Consider the following 20,462-nt stretch of genomic DNA (forward strand, 5'->3'; position numbering starts at 1 on the left):
TAATAAAAACCCAGCAATTTCATATGGTTCAACCTGACACAGAGTTCATGGAGAAGGACACCAGCTGTGCGTTGGACTTGGAACGGGAGGTGAAGAGTAACGACCTTGGAATTTCATCCTAAGTCCTCACTTCCCATCACTAAGAGCACCTGCCACAGCTAAGAGGACCTGGCTACAGGCTGGCTGTATGCACGTCCGTCCCGGCGCGTGGGTGAGGGGCCATGTGGAACCCAGCACAGGGTCTGCTCGAATCCCCCCTCCAGCTCTACCTGGTGGCTCTTTTCTGATGGCCCCCCAGGGCTTTTCTCAGAGACAGACGTGAAAGGGCTGGAAGGCTTCCCGCCACAGCTACTTTTTTTCCTGGACCTTCTCCCTAGATGTCCCCCTTGAGAGTTTCTAGCTGTTCCTGGGGACCTGGCTAGGGTCAGGTGGTGGCCACCTGCCTCTGGCAACCAGCCGCCCGGCAGCTGCAAGATGGGAGGAATGTACACGGCAGACTGGGGGCCCACGGCCGCAGGCCAGTCGCGGGCCTCGGGAAGCACGCATGAGGAAGCCCACAGCGCCCCGCGCCCCCGCGCCTCCAGCGCCGTCTCCACCTCGTTCAGCGTCTGCTCCGTCTTTCTCAGCAGCTCCTCGTTCTGCCGCAGCAGCACCTGCGCGATCTTTAGATTCAGGACACACTTGCTGATGTGCTCCTCGGTCGGGGACCTGTCGCCCTCCCGGCCCTGGGCCTCGCGGGCTGGTTCTGGCAGGCTGGGGGGGCTAAGGGAGCCTCTTTGCCAGTCCCAGTCCCCAAAGGAGAGCTCTGTGAAAGCTTCCGAAGAGCTCTCGTCCTCGTCGCAAGAGCAGCACACCTCTCTCTCCATCCTCTCCAGCTCCTCTTCCAGGGGCCACAGCTCACCCCCCAGGTCTGGGCTGGCCCTCCAGAGAGAGGGCTCCGGGCCCGGGGGCTCTCGCTCATTGTCGCCTTCCTCGTCCAGGCAGCTTGAGTAGAATTCGTCGGCCTTGAAGCTGCAGAGGCTGGCCCGGCCCGGGCTGGGGCTGCCGGCCTCTTCCGCCACAGAGCGGGCAGGAGAAGCCATGCCTGGGTTCTTGGTCTCCTGGGCCACCCTCAGACTGGGATCCGGGGCCTGGGCATCTGGTATTGCTCTCGCACTGGAAGGGCAGTGACTCCTTGGTAAACGAAATTGACTGCCTGTTGAAAAGAGCAGCAACATACACATGTCTAAGGTGACCACATGCGACAGCTAAGCAGCCCAGCTGGTCATTCAAGTGACCCAAGAATACAGAAAGAAGCTTTCGATTTTCCCAGCCCTGCCCAGGTGGGGAAGACTACCTGCTACACTCACAGAGCAGGAGAGGGTATTTCTAACCCAGGAGACACGGGCTGCAGTGGAAAATCTGGGAGGGACCAAACCCTGGGGGGATGTTCTATACTTCAAGTATAGTGTGGCCAAAACACGAATAACTGGACATTCCACGTGGGCTCTGTGGTTGTGGTTCAGGACTCACACTGGGGCAGTGGGGTGCATTCCCTATATTGTCATTCCAGTCTGCTCTGAGTCCAAGAAGTTCCTAGAGCCACACACATACCCTCTGATACCTCCCAATCTAGTGATAAAAGCAGGCCCTGGCCGGTTGGCTCAGTGGTAGAACGTCGGCCTGGTGTGCAGGAGTCCCGGGTTTGATTCCCAGCCAGGGCACACAGGAGAAGCGCCCATCTGCTTCTCCACCCCTCCCCTCTCCTTCCTCTCTATCTCTCTCTTCCCCTCCCGCAGCCAAGGCTCCATTGGAGCAAAGTTTGCCCAGGCACTGAGGATGGCTCTGTGGCCTCTGCCTCAGGCACTAGAATGGCTCTGGATGCAAGAAAGCGACGTCCCAGAGGGGCAGAGCATCGCCCCCTGGTGGGCATGCCAGGTGGATCCCGGTCGGGCGCATGCGGGAGTCTGTCTGCCTCCTGTTTCCAGCTTCGGAAAAATGCAAAAAAAAAAAAAAAAAGCAAAGGCAAAGTAGGCTATGAGGATGCCAGCATAAATGGATTACCAGCAAGGGACCACCAGAAATCTCTGACAGAAAGACTGAGTCATTGTCCCAGAGCACCTTGCTGTTTTCAAAATGGGCCTAATGATCTGAAGCACCTTCTTCATAACTGTCTCGGACCTTTTTCTCTTAGAACAGGATTCAAGATAGTTTAGCTATTTACCTGTCACTAATCAGGAAACACATGGCATTTATATCTAAAATGTACTTAGTTATATTTAATAATCTCATTCCTGAGTTCCTTTCTCATTAAAGCAGCTTTCATTTCTATTACTGCAGTTATAATAATATAAATAAATAGAAGGCTGGCACCAGTGACACTGTTACTAACTCAGCACCCAACCCTCCTGGGGCCTCTGGCTTTTTGTTCAGGCTCTTTGATTGGAGCGGAGCTACACACACTGTGGAGCATGGCAGTGAAAACTGTGCAGTCAGATGAAAGGAACCTTTTTGAAATGATAACGACTTGAGCCCTGGCTGGTTGGCTCAGCGGTAGAGCGTCGGCCTGGCGTGCGGGGGACCCGGGTTCGATTCCCGGCCAGGGCACATAGGAGAAGCGCCCATTTGCTTCTCCATCCCCACCCCCTCCTTCCTCTCTGTCTCTCTCTTCCCCTCCCGCAGCCGAGGCTCCATTGGAGCAAAGATGGCCCGGGCGCTGGGGATGGCTCCTTGGCCTCTGCCCCAGGCGCTGGAGTGGCTCTGGTCACGGCAGAGTGACGCCCCGGATGGGCAGAGCATCGCCCCCTGGTGGGCAGAGCGTCGCCCCTGGTGGGCGTGCCGGGTGGATCCCGGTCGGGCGCATGCGGGAGTCTGTCTGACTGTCTCTCCCCGTTTCCAGCTTCAGGAAAAAAAAAGAAAAAGAAAAAAAAGAAAAAAAGAAATGATAACGACTTGAAACATAAAGTTATAACTGCTGCCCAACACAACAGAGCAGCTTACCTACAAGACTGGGGAATACTGTTTGTTGCTCTGAAAAAGACAGCAAAGACACGGAAATAAGAGAAATGTCTTTGAAAATAAAAGCAACACCTCTTACATAAATGTCTAATGTATATGATAAAATTCCGGTCTTTGTTGCATTCCTTCTATTCCTACAAATTGTATTAAATATTCAGGTTAGCCTGACCAGGCAGTGGCGCAATGAATAGAGCATTGGACTGGGATGCAGAGGACCCAAGTTCAAAACCCCGAGATCACCAGCTTGAGCGTGGGGTAGCTGGCTTAAGCATGAGATCATAGACATGACCCCATGGTCGCTGGCTTGAGTCCAGAGGTCGCTGGCTTGAGCAAGGGGTCACTAGCCCCCTTGCTAGTCAAGGCACATATGAGAAAGCAATCAATGAACAACTAAGGAGCTGCAACAAAGAATCAATGCTTCTCATCTCTCTCCCTTCCTGTCTGTCTGTCCCTATCTGTCCTTCTCTATGACTCTCTCTGTCTCTGTAAAAAAAAAAGAATAAATAAATACTTGGTTTAAAAAAACATGCATAACTGTCAGGACGTGCAAATTACAAACCCCTAAATCTTTTTTTTTTTAATTTTTATTTATTTATTCATTTTAGAGAGGAGAGGGAGAGACAGAGAGAGAGAAGGGGGGGAGGAGCTGGAAGCATCAACTCCCATATGTGCCTTGACCAGGCAAGCCCAGGGTTTCGAACCAGCGACCTCAGCATTTCCAGGTCGACGCTTTATCCACTGCGCCACCACAGGTCAGGCCAGGCCCCTAAATCTTTTTTTTTTTTTTTTTTTTTTTTTTTTACAGAGGCAGAGATAGACAGGGACAGACAGGAATGGAGAGAGATGAGAAGCATCAATCATTAGTTTTTCATTGCGCGTTGCGACTTCTTAGTTGTTCATTGATTGCTTTCTCATATGTGCCTTGACCGCGGGCCTTCAGCAGACCGAGTAACCCCTTGCTGGAGCCAGCGACCTTGGGTCCAAGCTGGTGAGCTTTTTTTTTTTTTTGCTCAAGCCAGATGAGCCCGCGCTCAAGCTAGCGACCTCGGGTCTCGAACCTGGGTCCTTCCGCATCCCAGTCCAATGCTCTATCCACTGCGCCACCACCTGGTCAGGCAGGCCCCTAAATCTTAAGGACTAAATTCATAGCTTCCTTTACACACACGAGAGTTTGAATATTCACGTCAGTTAAACTCATGCTCTTGGTGAGCATCTGACAAAAGCAGATGCTGCCTGAGACACCACTGCATCATGGGAACAATAAGACGTCAGTAAGAAATGCCAGGACTGACCACCCATTGCCCATGGTTGATGTGTACAGCAGGCAGAGAACTGGGCACAGGAGCCAAAGCAATGAGAGCTTGGGGGCCATCTGGAAGCCTCTGCCCCTGTCCAAAGATGTCAGAGAGAATGGTCACGTGGCTTGGGTTCCAGCTCTGTGACAAGCATTAAGCAGGATGATTGCAAGGCCCTTTCCAGATCTGAGGTTTAAGGTTTCAAAACATACTAAAAAGCAGTAAGGTTGTGGGGAAGTTAGAAAGAAACACCAAAATGTTAACATATTATTTCTAAGTGGCAAAATTAAAATGGTAATTTTATTCTTTGTAGTGTCTCAAAATTTTTATAATGAACAGGCAGTAGGTTTTTTTTGTTTGTTTGTTTTTGTATTTTTCTGAAGCTGGAAACGGGGAGAGACAGTCAGACAGACTCCCGCATGCGCCCGACCAGGATCCACCCGGCACACCCACCAGGGGGCGATGCTCTGCCCCTCCGGGGTGTTGCTCTGCCGCGACCAGAGCCACTCTAGCGCCTGGGGCAGAGGCCAAGGAGCCATCCCCAGTGCCCGGGCCATCTTTGCTCCAATGGAGCCTTGGCTGCAGGAGGGGAAGAGAGAGACCGAGAGGAAAGCGCGCGGTGGGGTGGAGAAGCAAATGGGCGCTTCTCCTGTGTGCCCTGGCCGGGAATCGAACCCGGGTCCCCCGCACGCCAGGCCGACGCTCTACCGCTGAGCCAACCGGCCAGGGCCCAGGCAGTAGTTTTTAAATTAAAAAATCATTTTTAGGCCCTGTCCGGTTGGCTCAGTGGTAGAGCGTCAGGCCCTGGCCGGTTGGCTCAGCGGTAGAGCGTCGGCCTGGCGTGCGGGGGACCTGGGTTTGATTCCCGGCCAGGGCACATAGGAGAAGCGCCCATTTGCTTCTCCACCCCCCCCCCTCCTTCCTCTCTGTCTCTCTCTTCCCCTCCCGCAGCCAAGGCTCCATTGGAGCAAAGATGGCCCGGGCGCTGGGGATGGCTCCTTGGCCTCTGCCCCAGGCGCTAGAGTGGCTCTGGCCGCAGCAGAGCGATGCCCCGGAGGGGCAAAGCATCGCCCCCTCGTGGGCAGAGCATTGCCCCTGGTGGGCGTGCTGGGTGGATCCCAGTCGGGCGCATGCGAGAGTCTGTCTGACTGTCTCTCCCTGTTTCCAGCTTCAGAAAAATAAAATTTTTTTTAAAAAAATCATTTTTATTTGTGAAGCAATTAGATAAAACTCCTAAGGTAATCATATGAGAAATTAACTTGTTGCTACTACTTACTTCTGGATCTAACCAAGGAGTATATATGGAACTCAAAAATTAACTTAACGGCCCTGGCTGGTTGGCTCAGTGGTAGAGCGTCGGCCTAGCATGTGGAGGACCCGGGTTCAATTCCCGGCCAGGGCACACAGGAGAAGCGCCCATTTGCTTCTCCACCCCTCCGCCGCACTTTCCTCTCTGTCTCTCTCTTCCCCTTCCGCAGCCAAGGCTCCATTGGAGCAAAGATGGCCCGGGCGCTGGGGATGGCTCTGTGGCCTCTGCCCCAGGCGCTAGAGTGGCTCTGGTCGCAACATGGCGACGCCCAGGATGGGCAGAGCATCGCCCCCTGGTGGGCAAAGCGTCGCCCCTGGTGGGCGTGCCGGGTGGATCCTGGTCGGGCGCATGCGGGAGTCTGTCTGATTATCTCTCCCTGTTTCCAGCTTCAGAAAAATGGAAAAAAAAAAAAAATTAACTTAATAATCTCAAGGATCTTACTTTTCCCCCTCAGGCATTCATCTTTTCCCAGTGTAAGTGAACAGTTTGGAGGAATAGATTAGTGGCAGTTTATGACTCTCATAACATACTCATGCCAAAGCTCAGGGGCTGAGACCATACCTGCTTCCTTGAGCTCTTTTATTTCCAAGTCAGGGGTCTCTTCTGGCTGCTCTGAAGTCAGTCCTAGGTAGACATTGACGTCGGGGTGTAGTTCATATCTCTGCACTCGGGAGCTTTCAGCTGGGTGAGTTCTCTGGGCTTCGATCAAATTCTGTGATGAGAGAGATGTTGTCAAGAACATATCTGCAGCCTGACCAGGCGGTGACGCAGTGGATAGAGAGTTGGACTGGGATGTGGAAGACCCAGGTTGGAGACCCCGAGGTCACCAGCTTGAACCCAAGGTCGCTGGCTCCAGCAAGGGGTTACTCGGTCTGCTGAAGGCCCACGGTCAAGGGACATATGAGAAAGCAATCAATGAACTAAGGTGTTGCAACGTGCAATGAAAAACTAATGATTGATGCTTCTCATCTCTCTCCGTTCCTGTCTGTCTGTCCCTGTCTATCCCTCTCTCTGACTCACTCTCTGTCTCTGTAAAAAAAATTAAATAAAAAAAAAAGAAAAAAAAAGAACATATCTGCAATCATCTGAATGTCACTGGTGTTTTCTTAAACAGATCTAGGTATCAAATAAACTCCCTTTTACTCCTGTTGGGTAGACTGACTGCATTTCTAATTGGCTAACTCATTGTTACTATTTTACAAGTAGTCACAACAGCTACTGTTCACTGACTCGCACTGGGTGTGCCTACAGGGCGCCCTCCAATACAAGGACCCTCCCCTGCTTCCCTTCAATACAAGGACCCTCCCCTGCTTCCCTCGTCAATTCCTGGCTGCCTTCACCAAATTAGGCAGTTTGGCTTTTCTCAGGAGCACAGAAAAGGTGTAACGAAGTGAGGATTTCCAAAACTTCTGACAACGTGACCCCTAGCTTCTCCGGGGTCTCCATTCCTCGACCCTCCCGAGCTGAGCAAACAGGAAGAAATGCCCAACAGCTTCCGAGCTCACCTTCAGGTCGTTCTTCAGGATGTACTGGATATCTTGAAGGTTCATAGTTCGGTCTTTCTGTTTGGCCTGGATGCCTGACTTAACAATATCATAGTACGGTTTCGGAAGCCTAAAATCAGCTTCTAAATAATTTCCCAAAACTAGGGCTTCTTTAATGACCGAGCCATCTAAGCCATCCCAGGGTATGCTGTCTGTCAAAGGAAAAGGTCAGAAGAGGGAGTAACATTAAGAAATCAAATGAGCCCTGGCCAGATAGCTCAGTTGGTTAGAACATCATCCCGAAGCACAGAGGTTGCCAGTTCGAACCCTGGTCAGGGCACATACAGGAACAGATTGATGTTTCTGTCTCTCTCTCACTCTCTTCCTTCCTCTCTCTCTAAAATCAATAAAATAAATTAAAAAAAAAAAAAGAAATCAAATGAAATTGGGTACCCTTGGTCAAGACACTCACCCCCTTTAAATATTAATTTAGCTCTGTAGAAAAACTACCAGGAAGTCCAATCACAAACAAGAGCCACTTTACTCATTTACTAGAAAAATCCCTGCTGTAGAAACAGGAAAGAGTCGTCACAGAACCGTGTCCACACGGGTTCCCACTGACAGACCTGGGACCACACGGAATACTTCACAGTCAGGCTGGCTGCCCAATGCGTTCCTCTCGTGGGAGGTGTGGTTCTGCCCGGAGACTGTGGACACTGCCAAATGCGGGCAGACTCTCCGCCCACGGTAAATGTGGTTTATGATGTGTGCATGAGTCCCCCACCTGAAGGGTTCCTTCTGTCTTCAGTTTTGTGACTACTTCCTTCACATGAGCGTCCTGTATGTTTGGAAGAGCTTCCACGTCTTTAAGTGACACTGGTTATACGTACAAGGAACTTGGGTGTATTTAATTTCACAGTTTACTTCTCAGAACTCAGCCTTTCCCCTTCACTTACAAGTTCCCCAGGGGCTCTTCACAGAGATGCCTATATTCAGTTTAAAACTCTGCTTGAAGTAAATGTATTACCGTTGTCAGACTGACAGGTGGGCTTTGCTGAGTCTTAAAGAACAGAATAAGCCTGACCTCTGGTGGCGCAGTGGATAAAGCGTCAACCTGGAATGCTGGGGTTGCCGGTTCGAAACCCTGGGCTTGCCCAGTCAAGGCACATATGGGAGTTGATGCTTCCTGCTCCTCCCCCCTTCTCTCTCTCTCTCTCTCTCTCCTCTAAAATGAATAAATAAATAAAAATAAAAGAACAGAATAAAAGAGAAAGCTTTCCGGGAGATTAGATTTCCCATAAACAGAAAGAGGTTTCCTTGGACAAATCTTTCTTCCATGTCCTCCTGCATTTTCATAAAATTAAGTACTTCTCATGAGGGGAAAGGGGAAATCCAACCTAAGAACAAGAACTCTGGTCGGTCCGTGTGTTCTGCAACGCACCTGTTAAGATCTCCTGTATGATCATAGAAAAGCTGTAGATGTCCGACTTCACTGTGGCTGCTTTCTGTAAAACCACCTCTGGGGCGGCCCAGCTGTACAGCTGGCTCGGGACGGGCACATGAGTCAAGTCCCTGGGTGCACCTCTGTCCTGGCTGCAGGAGAAGAAGCAAGGCAGGGCTAGTGTCTTAAAGGACCATTGCGATCATCCCATGGTATGTTTGTAAAACATCTGCCTCTGAAGACCAGCAACCCCCTTGAGCTTCTAGAAACTCAGCTAGACTCTGGGCTACCCAAGCTGCCTGCTGTTCCAACACCTGCAACCCCTCCCCAGCCCTCCCCGGTGGGCCCTGCCCGCCCTCCTGCCTTACCAGCTGGTCTCCCCAGTTCACTTCTAACTCCCAAACCACAGGGGCCCTCGTCCAGTCCCTCTGATGTGCCGGGCTTATCACTGCATCAAGTCTTTGCACTGGTGGCTTCTTCCGCCTGGCCCGTTCTGCCCAGTCCCCAGCATGACTGCTGCTTCTTGTGACAGAGGCATTAACTCAAAAATCACCTCCTCATGGCCTGATCTGTGGTGGTGCAGTGGGTAAACTGTCGACCTGGAATGCTGAGGTCACCAGTCCAAAACCCTGGGCTTGCCTGATCAATGCACATATGGGAGTTGATGCTTCCTGTTCCTCCCCCTCTTCTCTCTCTATTTCCTCTCTCTAAAATGAACTAAAAAAAAAAAAAAATCACCTCCCAGGAAGGCCTTCCCCAACTATCTAATTTAAAGTAGTCCTCTTTTACAAAGCAACTAGGAGTTGATGCTTCCCACTCTTACCTCCCTTTCTCTCTTCTAAAATCAATAAATAAAATAATAAAATAAAAATAAAGTAGCCCCCCCCCAAATAAATAAATAAATAAAGTAGTCCTACTTTATTGGCTTCACAGCAGGTATGACCTGAAGGTTTTGTTTACTTATCGTTTACTATCTGTCTTCCCCAACCAGTCAGCTCCTCAAGGGGAGGCGGGGGCCTTGACTGTCTTTTATATCACTGTCCCCGAAGACTTACACATGGGCCTCAACTCTCACTTTTGACCAAGACTCTTTCAAGACCCTCCTGAAGCTGCAGCTGCTTTACAAAGCCTCTGGGACTTCTCCAGTCCCTGGGGGGCTTCCTCTCTGAACTCTGCCCTGTTGGGAAACAGCCCTCTCAGTTCAGCGCTCAAAAGGTCCCAGATTTGCTTAAATAGCTCCACTTCCCAACCAGACTCCTTGAGAGCTAAGTCAGAGCATCCCTCATGTATCCTGAGGCAGCACGAGTCCTCAGAGTGAGGTTGGCGCTGACTTCGGCCCCCGTGAGATACTCCGTGAGCCATAAAGTACTACAGAGATTAAGAATTGACGCGAACGGGATGGCCAGCACTTGGTAAAGACTCGCTGACTAGAGGCTGACAATTAAACTAAATATTAAGCTTTTAAAAAGCAGCGTGTTACTGCGGGAGAGGGAGGAGCGATGCCCGAGGAAGTGAGGGCAAGCACGCATCTAGCAGTCTGTGGAGGGGGACGCGCTCTAAGGCGGTGTGAGTGAGACTTTATTCCGTACTAGTGCTCCTTTCTGGCTGGTGAGAAACTGATCCAAGCAAATTATCTCCCCTAAAAGTAAAAGCGGCAGAGGAACAAAGAAAATAAAGGTCTCTGTTGACAAGGAAAATAAAAAGAAAGTGACCAGCAGTTCTTTGCTGGTTTGGTAAAGGATAGGTTATAGAGGATAGGATGGGCTTCTCAGACTTTGAACAAACTTCCCTAAATGATATTCCGTCCAGCAGAGCCTCTGAGAGACAGCAGTGAGTTCAGGAAGGCACGAAGTTATAAAAGCTGATACTGACTTTATAGGTGCACTGCTAACTAGTTAGGCGTGCCCTGGTACAGTGTGAACAGCACGAATACACACGCCGATGTTACGTGAGCATCACAGGAAAAGCAGAGGAGTGTTTTACGGGCAGGGCTGCGCCCTGCAAACCTAGCAAGCTTGGCTCTTTACATTGTGGGTGATTCTCCCAGGGAGGCAGTCACCGATCTTGTCGGACCTCCCAAGCTAGTCTAAGGCGCTAGCAAGGGGCAATCACTTACAACCAGGATTTACATTCTCCCTCTTTCACTCCCATTCCCCTTCCTCTCCTCCGATCCTCTCCCTCCTCCTCTGTCAGAGCCAGCTGAGTGTGGGAGGGAGGCTTCTTTCCTGGCTGTCACTCCAGGGCAGCTACTTTTCTGGGCTTCAGCTCTGACATCATTAAAACGACACCTGGCTGTGGCTACGTGATGCCGCTGCCAAGGCCAACGCCACCCCCCAGGACTCCAGTAGGAAGGAGCAGAAGAGCCGGAGACTCTGCTTGCTACGATGTTTACAGCAAGAGATGGCATGCTAGCCTCGACAGCGACATTCAACAAACTGGCCTACTCCAATGGAGTGTAACCAAAAACAAATGTGGAACCGAAAGCTACTTTGGATTCTTGTATAATCAACTCGTGTTATCAACTGTCAAAGAGGGGTCACTGCTAAACAGACGCAACCACTTGCCGACTGGCATTTCTGTCTGAGGTTCCACTCTGAGATCAACGAGCCCAACAGCAAACTCACCCTTCCTACCAGTTACCTCCCAGACCCTCCCTCGGCCAGTCTGACTCGAGCTGCTCTGTGCAGCTCACATTTCCTGTCTATCCTGGGTCCTCGGTCACCACCACACCCCGCCCCACGGCCTTCTGGTTAGTCTTCTCACCTTTAGCCTCCACTCCATCCTGCCCCTTCAGCCGGGAAACACCCTCTACCACCTGGTTCTAGGTACAGCCGGGGGACTTCACAGCCCCCTTCACCTCCTGGGGCTCTGTCTCTCCATCTATAAGGGGACGGGGTCGGGGCCTCTCCGAACCTCCAGTCTCTCTAGGAGTCACATTTCCATTGACAGTGCCCACAGAAGAAATGGTTATACCTTCAAGTCAACAACAGGTGGCACCCCGTCACTGGCAGATGGCTCGGATTCTGTCACAGCCTCCCTGAAAAGCCTTTGTTATCAACAGCAATTATGGCCAAAGCCCTTAGCTTCCTGTGCTCCCAAACACACAGCCAGGCGGTCAACCCTGTTCTAAACCACTCCCAGTTCTCCCTTCGCTGAGACTCATGCATTCCCTTAACTGAAGTTCACTGAGCACTGACCAGGGGCAGGCCCTGAGCTGGGCGCTGAGTGTGGACACGCCACGGGCCCTGCCCTCTCCGCGAGCCTTCGCGTGAGACCTACCCGAGCGTGGAGAAAGGAAACAAGCAGTGCTGGGACAGGGCTTTGGCTCGGCCGTCACGAGAGCTGATGGAGACTGAGTGGGCTGAAAGGACAAACAGGTGGGTGCCAAGCATTCTGGACGTGTGGGCAGAGACGTGAAATGGTGTGGACTTCAGATGGTCAGGCGGGGGGAGGGGAGGGAATAAAGCCGGCACTGTGGGCGAAGCCCCACCCTGTAGAGTGCCTGGACTTAACCTTGTAAGCAATAGTTTTTAAAAGTGAAATGTGGCCCTGGCCGGTTAGCTCAGTGGTAGAGCGTCGGCCTGGCGTGCGGGAGTCTCGGGTTCGATTCCCGGCCAGGGCACACAAGAGAAGCACCCATCTGCTTCTCCACCCCTCCCCCTCTTCTTCCTCTCTCTCTCTTCTCCCACAGCCAAGGCTCCATTGGAGCAAAGTTTGCCCGGGCGCTGCTTCAGGCGCTAGAATGGCTGACTGGGGCAGAGCGACGCCCCAGATGGGCAGAGCATCGCCCCCTGGTGGGCATGCCGGGTGGATCCCGGTTGGGCGCATGACTGCCTCCCCGTTTCCAGCTTCGGAAAAATACAAAAACAAAACAAAACAAAACAAAAAAAAAACCTGAAATGTATTTTTTTAGGGTTTTTTTGTTTGTTTGTTTTTATTTATTGATTTTAGAGAGAAAAAAAGAAAAAGAGAAAGAAAGAGACAGGAACACTGATCTGTGTGTTCCTATATGTGCCTTGACCAGGGAGGTAACCTCTGCATTTCAGGACGACGCTCTAACCAACCGAAATACCTGACCAGGGCTAAAAACCGGAAAGGTTTTAACCGGGACTGAGAAAACCAGATCTGAGGCTGAGGAGCTGAGCTGGTGACAGTGCTCTGGCCTCCACCAGCTCGTCACCCTCCCTGCCCCCTGCCTCTCTTGTCTCCTCATGGCCCCTGCTCATGCAGGAGCGAGAGGGATATTCTTAACTTGTACATGATCCAGGACACCATCCTGCTCAGTAAAAAACCTCTCACAGCACCCCAGCGTTCTTAGGGTAAAGTTCAAAGTCCTCACCAAGGCCCACAAGGTCAAGCAGTCAGGCCCTGACTCCCCTCTCCAGGCAGAGACAACGGGCACCCAAGGTTGGAAGTGAGTCTCCCCATTTCACCCACGTAATGAACACACGCAGAGCGCCTACTGTGTGAAGGCCTGTCCTGGGCGCCTGACATAAAGCAATGGAGACAACAGAAACCCCTGCCCCTGAGCTTTTCATGCGGTGGGAGAAGTACATCAGGAGTCCATGAGAAGCGAAGACCTGCTGAGAGACTGGCAGGGGGGAGCTCAGTGACAGGTGGAAGGGTGGGGACAGGGCAAGCAAGAGCAGGCAGGTCTAAGCAAGGGGCCTGCCAGCAGCAGGCGGACGCCTCACAGCCGAGCAGAGCCAACATGGCCGAAGGCTCAGAGCTGTGAACGCAGCAGAGAGCCTCTGCCTCCCGGAGCCTAGGGGCAGGCAGTGGGGGTCAGCCCCTGACCCCCAACTTTCAGGACGGCTTAGACTCCTGCCAACCAGGAAATGCAGCTTATCCACCAGCCCATCAATGAAGGTGTTGTTTTTGTCACTGCCTCCCTCACTGCTAAGACCCCTGAGGGCGGGACACCGTCAGGGCCCCCTGGGCCAGGACTGTACAGCGGAGCACCCATCACCTTCCCCTGCCTCCAGGATGCACACCTATGGCACATCTCCCAGCTCCCCCGCAACTGACAGGGTGACTGGCTCTGACCACTGCAAAGCGGGAAGCAGTGACAAGCCCACCACACCCCACTGTGTGCCCTCCACGCTCACCGACCAGTGATGCAGAAGACACACTGGGGCACTGAGGCCTGGGGGTGGTGAGGCCATGAATGAGAGGAACGCAGAACACAGTGACTGTCCCCCTCGGGCACACACACTGCACTGCAGTGTGAGTGAGAAACACGCTTGCTTTTCTTAAGCCACTGAAAATATTGTAGTGGACGGTCAGAACGTCACACACGTTGGGTAACCTGTGCTCCTGCTTGTTTAACGCTGTGTAAAATGAGAATGTACTGAGCAGAAGTAACTTCCCCAAAGCCCCTCTAACCCTGGCAGAGCCTCTGGGAAACCTCTTGTCCCACTGATGGACAGTCCAGCCCACCAACGAGGAGGAGCCCTGCCCAGACTGGCTCTCTCTCCAGCAAAGGGTGCCCAGAAAGACCCTCTTTGGAAGTCATGGGGAAGCTGCACCCACCTCTCTAGCATGTACTCCAGGTTGGTGAGCCTTGCCTCCCCCGGGGAGACGATGTGGACGGCGTAGGAGCTGAGGGCGCGGTGGACAAAGCCCCGGGCGTGCAGGTACCTCAGGGCGTCGGAGACCTGCAGCAGCAGGTGCACGATCGTGTCCATGTGCAGCAGGGGGAACTGGGACCGCTGCAAGCAAGACATAAGCTGGCCAGGAACGGAAGGCCGGGCCCTGACACGAGAACGCTGGGCAGCTTCTGAAGTCTTCCCGTCAATCTCCACAGCTGCCTGTGGTCCCATTTTACAGATGGGAACCTGAAGTTTGGTGAGGCTACGTGACTGCTCTAAGGTCCCACCGATCCAGGCCCCCTGGCTCCAAGCCTGGGTCCCTTCCCCTCAGTTCAGCTGCTTCACACCAGGAAAAGGAGAAGGAAGTTCTCAAAGCCTGCTAAGGGCACCCAGGATGGTCTCACCAGTGCCAGCAAGGAGCCCGCTCCGCCCCTTCGCCCTCGCCCAAGCCTGTGCTGCGGGGACAAACCGGGGGCGCAGAGGACTAACCCAGCTGTGCTGCGGGGACAAACCGGGGCGCAGAGGACTAACCCAGCTGTGCTGCGGGGACACACTGGGGGCGCAGAGGACTAACCCAGCTGTGCTGCGGGGACACACTGGGGGCACAGAGGACTAACCCAGCTGTGCTGCGGGGACACACTGGGGGCGCAGAGGACTAACCCAGCTGTGCTGTGGGGACAAACTGGGGGCGCAGAGGACTAACCCAGCTGTGCTGCGGGGACACACTGGGGGCGCAGAGGACTAACCCAGCTGTGCTGTGGGGACAAACTGGGGGCGCAGAGGACTAACCCAGCTGTGCTGCGGGGACACACTGGGGGCACAGAGGACTAACCCAGCTGTACTGCGGGGCGCAGAGGACTAACCCAGCTGTGCTGCAGGGACACACTGGGGGCACAGAGGACTAACCCAGCTGTGCTGCGGGGACAAACTGGGAGCGCAGAGAACTAACCCAGCTGTGCTGCGGGGACAAACTGGGGGCGCAGAGGACTAACCCAGCTCCCACTCGTCATACTACCTCGGAAGGTCACCCTAAGCAGGTGGAAAATCACTCACACCAACACGCTGAAGTAACTGAAGTCATACCAGTCTCTCTCATTCCCGGAGAAGTGGCATTTCAAGTTAATGCTCTCGCCCAGGGGACAGAAAGGGAAAGTGGGACACTAACACAAAGGGCCCTTCCTGGAGGCCTCTTCTCACTCCCACCAGGGGCCTTTAGAACAAAGTCATGGAGAAAACAAACAAACATTATCTTTCAGGACCTTCCTATAGCCACATCTCAGCCCAAAGCACACTAGGCAGAAAATCTGTGGGCCAGAGTCGATGCCCCACCTCTCAGGAAATCCAAACAGTGAGACAGGACTGAGAGAGGCTTAAGCCTCTCTCTACCGCCAGCGTGCTGCAGGGCACAAATGAAAATGCAAGGAAGTAAGACCAGTGCTATTTGATCAGTCAGCTAGAAAAGCACCTGTGTGCCTTCCGGGCCTGGTAAGCTCTTAGATGTCTGGTACAGAACAGGACTAACAATAATGAAATCCCAGTAGTTCTAATGCACTTAGCCTTAAATGGTGCATTACACAGGCACAATGAAGTAAAGAGTTAAGACTTATCCCCCAGGCGTGCACAGATGGGAGCCCTCCTGCTCAGGCAGGGGAGAGAAGTGGGGAGTGCAGCAGGGGAAAACTCCAGGGGAACAGCCACTTGCCTGTTCATGGAGGACACTGAACAGCGTGCCGACCGTGACACGCTCATACACCAGGCGGGTCTTGTCCAGGCCCTGGGACAGGCACACCGCCATCAGCTGCAGCAGGTGGGGGTGCCGCAGCTTGCTACAAAGAAAGCTTCGGGTGAGGCAGAAGGAAGAAGGACATGATGAAAAAATCGGTGCTTTCCTTTCTTCTAGGCCCCTTGAATACATTCTACACAAATACCACTTCACACACGTTTTTCTAAAAAAAAAACAGTGTGTGGGTGGGGTGGGGAGGGGCTCTGTTAGTAGAATCTGAGGTGTCTCACTGACCAGACCTTTAGGGCGTAGAGTCGTCAAGGACAATGTTACTAAGAGCTACTGAGCAAGGCACTTCACATAAATCACCTCCATCCTAACAATCACCTGCAAAATGTATCATTATAGTCGTTTCTGAGGTGAGACAATGGCCTGCTCAAGATCATACACCCCACTCAGTCTCATGCCAAAGTCCATGCTGGGCTGATGAGCCCTCCAGCCTCCTTGGGTCCCTTGAGACTGACTTCCCAAAAAAAGCCCCTTTGGCCTCTGACACACCTGCTGCTGGACTTGAGGGACCTTCTCAGGAAAGAGCTGGCTGAGCCAGGGTCCATCCCAGGCCTCAGCAGCCCTGGAGCGAACCAAAGAGCTCTCGCCCAGCAAAAGTCTAAGATGCTGAGACCCACGGACCCCTTCCCCAGGCCTGAAGCACCGCAGGCGGGTCCTCAACGGCGGACAGCAGCTCCTCAGACGTGAGCATCCCATGCACAGCCATATCAATGGAGCCAGGACAGCACGAGCTGTCCCATGTGCCCCAGGGGGGTCTGGAGAAGGGGAGGCACAGGGCTGGGATCGGGCAGGCCAGCCAGAGGGCTGGAGGCAGGACCATCATAGCCCGGGCTACAGGGGTCAGAACTGACGCCCTCACCACCAACCTCACCCCTCAGGCTTTTCATTAACTCCTTTTCCTACTAAACAAGGAGACTTTGGAAGTCAAACCAGACAACAGTCAGGAAATGCTGTGGCTCTGGGGGGTGGTCTCCATGCCGCAGGGAGCCCCGAGCAGCCTTGAGCACGGACAGGCAGTGCCCTCGGCCTCCTCCTCACCTGCTGTGCTCCTGCGCAGCGATGACCAGGTCAGCCAGCCGCAGCCTGCTCCAGTGCGGGGAGCTGGGTAGGCTCAGCTCCTTCACCGTGACCCTGCTCCCGTTCCACACCAGGCTGCAGGGCGGGAGGGGCCGGGCAGAGGCGTGAGCGAGCCCCAGGCCTCCGGGAGGAAACTCCAGCCGGGAACCAGCAGTGTCTGCACAGCACCTGCACTGTACCCGCTCGGTACTCCTCCCCCGCCCCTGTCCGGAAGCACCTTGAGGAACTTGGCACAGGTGGCGGGAAGTCACTGAAAGTTTTAAAGGAGGCAGCAACTCAACCAGGTTGTTCTAGAAAGACAATGGCACCAGCAGAGTGGAAAAGGGTGGGGCAGGGGTGGCCTGGAGAAGGGGAGGCCAGGTAGGAGGCAGGCTGGGTGAAGACAGTGATGACTTGGGCAGAGGCCACAGCAGTAGAGAGAGGAGGAAGGAACGTGATGACAAATTGGTGGCGTGGGCGGGAAAACAAGGAGCATATCTGCAGGGGACAGGGAGCCTCGGGAGCCTGGCAGAGGTCTTTTCAGAAGGGTATTTCTTCTAAGCAGGAAATCTCCAGGTTCAAGGAGTCCAAGGGACCGTGGCTAGGACAACTGTCCCCCCTCCGGGGGGTTTTTTTTTTATCACAGTCTAATCCTGTTACTGGCACCCCTGCTGCACTGGGCCAGGACTGACCTCTGTGGGCGCCTCAGTGCCCTCTGACCTGTGTCCGAGGCCACAGTTGCCACTGTGCTGCCTCCAACCCTCTAGGAGCAGAGAGGTTAACAACGGTCATGAGGAATCTTCCAGAGCAAGTTCTCAAGGGGGAGCCATTAGCAATGTCTGTAGACATTCCGGCTGTTACAGGCACAACTGGATGGGGCAGGGGAAAGAGTGCTGCTCCTGGCATCTAGAGCAGAGACCAGGGTGCTCCTAAGTATCACACAATGCACAGGACAGCCACCAGTAACGGACATCTGGCCAAATATGTCAAAGGTGCCCAGGTGGAGAGCCCCTGATTCGGACACACGTCCTTCAGTGTTTCCTTGTGTGAGACTAGAAACCCTCCACACATAAGGAAGACACACAAAGCTCACAGTCCCAAGGGACTAGATCAGAACCCCCAGGCCAGCCCCTGCTTACTTGGTCATGACCATGTAGGGACCACTGCAGAAAGAGAAGGCAGGTTCATCATCGGCTTGAATTACTTCCTTTTCTCCAATTATCGGAAAAGATCCGAGATAGGCCACCTGCGTCCCCCCTGGGAGATAAAACTGAAAGCAAAGCACAGCTTCAAATTGTGGGGGGAAAAGAGAAAAAGTAAAATACCTCCAGAATCTTATCAGCCAGATAAAAGTAATGATGGTGGTTATTTACCAACCTGCCGAGCACCCTGGGGACATGATTCTTTAATCTATACTGTCTTTAATCTTTTTAGAAACCTGGCAGTTATAACAGCCTTCTTTTACTAGTGAGGAAACTGAGGCTCGTGGAAAGAGATCAGACACCTACCTGCCTGAAGCAATGGGTAGGGGCTCAGGGGTCTCCAGTGGCCCCCAGAGAACCCCGGCCTATCCGTGTACAGCCAAAACGGACATTCCTCCCCCCCCCACGCACCCCCGGGCTACCTTGGCAAAACCAACAGACTCAGGGTTGGGGGCTGAGCTGTCGTGTGGGCAAATGTCACCCAGCCACCCAGCAACATTTCCCAACTCTTTCTTTGATGGGCAGAACCAAGGATCCCAAAGATACTCTCCCTTTCAAAACATTTCTCAACTTAAAATTTCAATTCCTGCCTGACCAGGTGGTGGTACAGTGGATAGAGCATCAGACTGGGATGCGACAGGACTCAGGTTCGAGACCCCGAGGTCTCCAGCTTGAGTGTGGGCTCATCTGGCTTAAGCAAAAAGCTCGCCAGCTTGTGTTCAGGGTCGCTGGCTCGGGCAAGGGGTTACTCAGTCTGCTGTAGCCCCCCAGTCAAGGCACATATGAGAAAGCAATCAATGAACAACTAAGGTGTCGCAACGAGAAACTGATGATTGATGCTTCTCATCTCTCTCCGTTCCTGTCTGTCTGTCCCTATCTATCCCTCTCTCTGACTCTCTCTCTCTGTTCCTGTAAAAATTAACTTAAAAATTTTTTTTTTAATTTCAATTCCTTAAAGGCTTCCCAATAACATTCATAAACTTGCAGAAGGGCAAGGTCAATCATAAGTAAGGCCGACGAGGTCAGCACAGCTCTCTGCCTCTCTTCAGGAGACCATGTTTGGCACCTTCACTGGGAATTAAAGGGTCATTTTCTAAATGCCCCAAATCTAGCTCAAGGTCATTCAAGGGCTCTCTGTAAGGTTTTCCACCTTTTATTCATTAAGCAATGGTACTTGTCCTGCATAGCAGTGAAGAAGGAAAAACAGCGCTTTGAAGAGGACAAGAAAGAGGAGTTGGACAAAGGTGAGGGACACAGGTCCAGAACCAGGGCCCGGTGACTCCCAGTTAGTCCTGCAAACACTGGCCGTCATTGAACACCTCTTACCTTCCCAAAGCCAAAGCTGTAGATATTTTGGGCAGAAATGACTCCAGCTTTATGCGGTCGGTTAGGAGAGCCAATAGGGCTTCTAAAAATATTTAAAAGAGGAAAAAATAAGGAATAACCACCCATATCCAGAGGCACAATGATAAACCAAGTTTTCAGACTGTATAGTGGGTTTTGTCTTTACTCCTTGACTTATCATGGAACTAAGGATGATCTAATGGCCAGCCTCTCCGAGGGCCCTACAATTCTCATCTCCTAGTATTCATGCCCTTGTGTAGCCCCTCAAAGCTGAGACAGGGCTCAGCTGTTAACCCAACAGGATACTGCAGAAGTGACAGAGTGGTGTGACCTCCAAGGCTATATCCACCAGGACTTCTGCCCTGACCCCTCTGAGGTCATCTGCTCTGGAGGAGGCCAGCTGCCATATTATGAAGACACTCCAGCAGCCCACTGGGTAAGCCCACACCCAGCCACTGTGGAGTGCGCCATCTTGGAACTGGATCCTCCAGCCCCAGTCGAGTCTTCAGATGATGACAGCCCTAGCTGACATCTCTCCTACAACTTCAAAAGAAACCCTGAGCTAGAACCACCCAGCGAGACCATTTCCTGATTCCTGACCAACAGAAATGATGTGAAATACAAATGTTCATTGCTGTTTGAAACTTGCTAAATCGGGAAGTGGGGGTGACTCGTTATGCAGCAACAGATAATGAATGCAGACAGTAAAAGCTGGGAGGAATCATAATGCTTATCTTGTCCAATTGTCTCATTTTACAGATGTGGAAAGTGGATCCAGAAAGGGGAAAACTGCTTGCCTGGGGTCTCAGAGCAGAGGCAGACACTAGTCCTGGGACCTGTTAGTAGGAGTTTGGTCTGCCAAGATCCAAACACTGGCATGCCAGGCAGTGTCATCGGGGGGAGGGGTTAGACCAACACAGGCACAGAGGCCAGATGAGGGGTTTAGGACTT

General features: G+C 52.7%; 1 protein-coding gene across 1 annotated transcript in view; it reads right to left on the reverse strand.

The window, feature by feature from the left end:
- The window catches only part of TEX14 (testis expressed 14, intercellular bridge forming factor), a 99,001-nt gene that overhangs the window by 39,620 nt on the left and 38,919 nt on the right, over window positions 1–20,462 (reverse strand). Inside the window, exons 6-14 of the mRNA XM_066264063.1 lie at window positions 19,494–19,575; window positions 18,105–18,235; window positions 16,948–17,061; window positions 15,820–15,943; window positions 14,059–14,237; window positions 8,527–8,678; window positions 7,107–7,297; window positions 6,163–6,313; window positions 270–1,195 (exon numbers count right to left, since the gene is read on the reverse strand). Coding sequence (XP_066120160.1) covers window positions 270–1,195; window positions 6,163–6,313; window positions 7,107–7,297; window positions 8,527–8,678; window positions 14,059–14,237; window positions 15,820–15,943; window positions 16,948–17,061; window positions 18,105–18,235; window positions 19,494–19,575 — 2,050 coding nt within the window. The remainder of the gene's footprint in view (window positions 1–269; window positions 1,196–6,162; window positions 6,314–7,106; window positions 7,298–8,526; window positions 8,679–14,058; window positions 14,238–15,819; window positions 15,944–16,947; window positions 17,062–18,104; window positions 18,236–19,493; window positions 19,576–20,462) is intronic.

This window comes from Saccopteryx bilineata, chromosome 2 (assembly GCF_036850765.1).
Source record: "Saccopteryx bilineata isolate mSacBil1 chromosome 2, mSacBil1_pri_phased_curated, whole genome shotgun sequence".
In the NCBI taxonomy this organism is placed as follows: Eukaryota; Metazoa; Chordata; class Mammalia; order Chiroptera; family Emballonuridae; genus Saccopteryx; species Saccopteryx bilineata.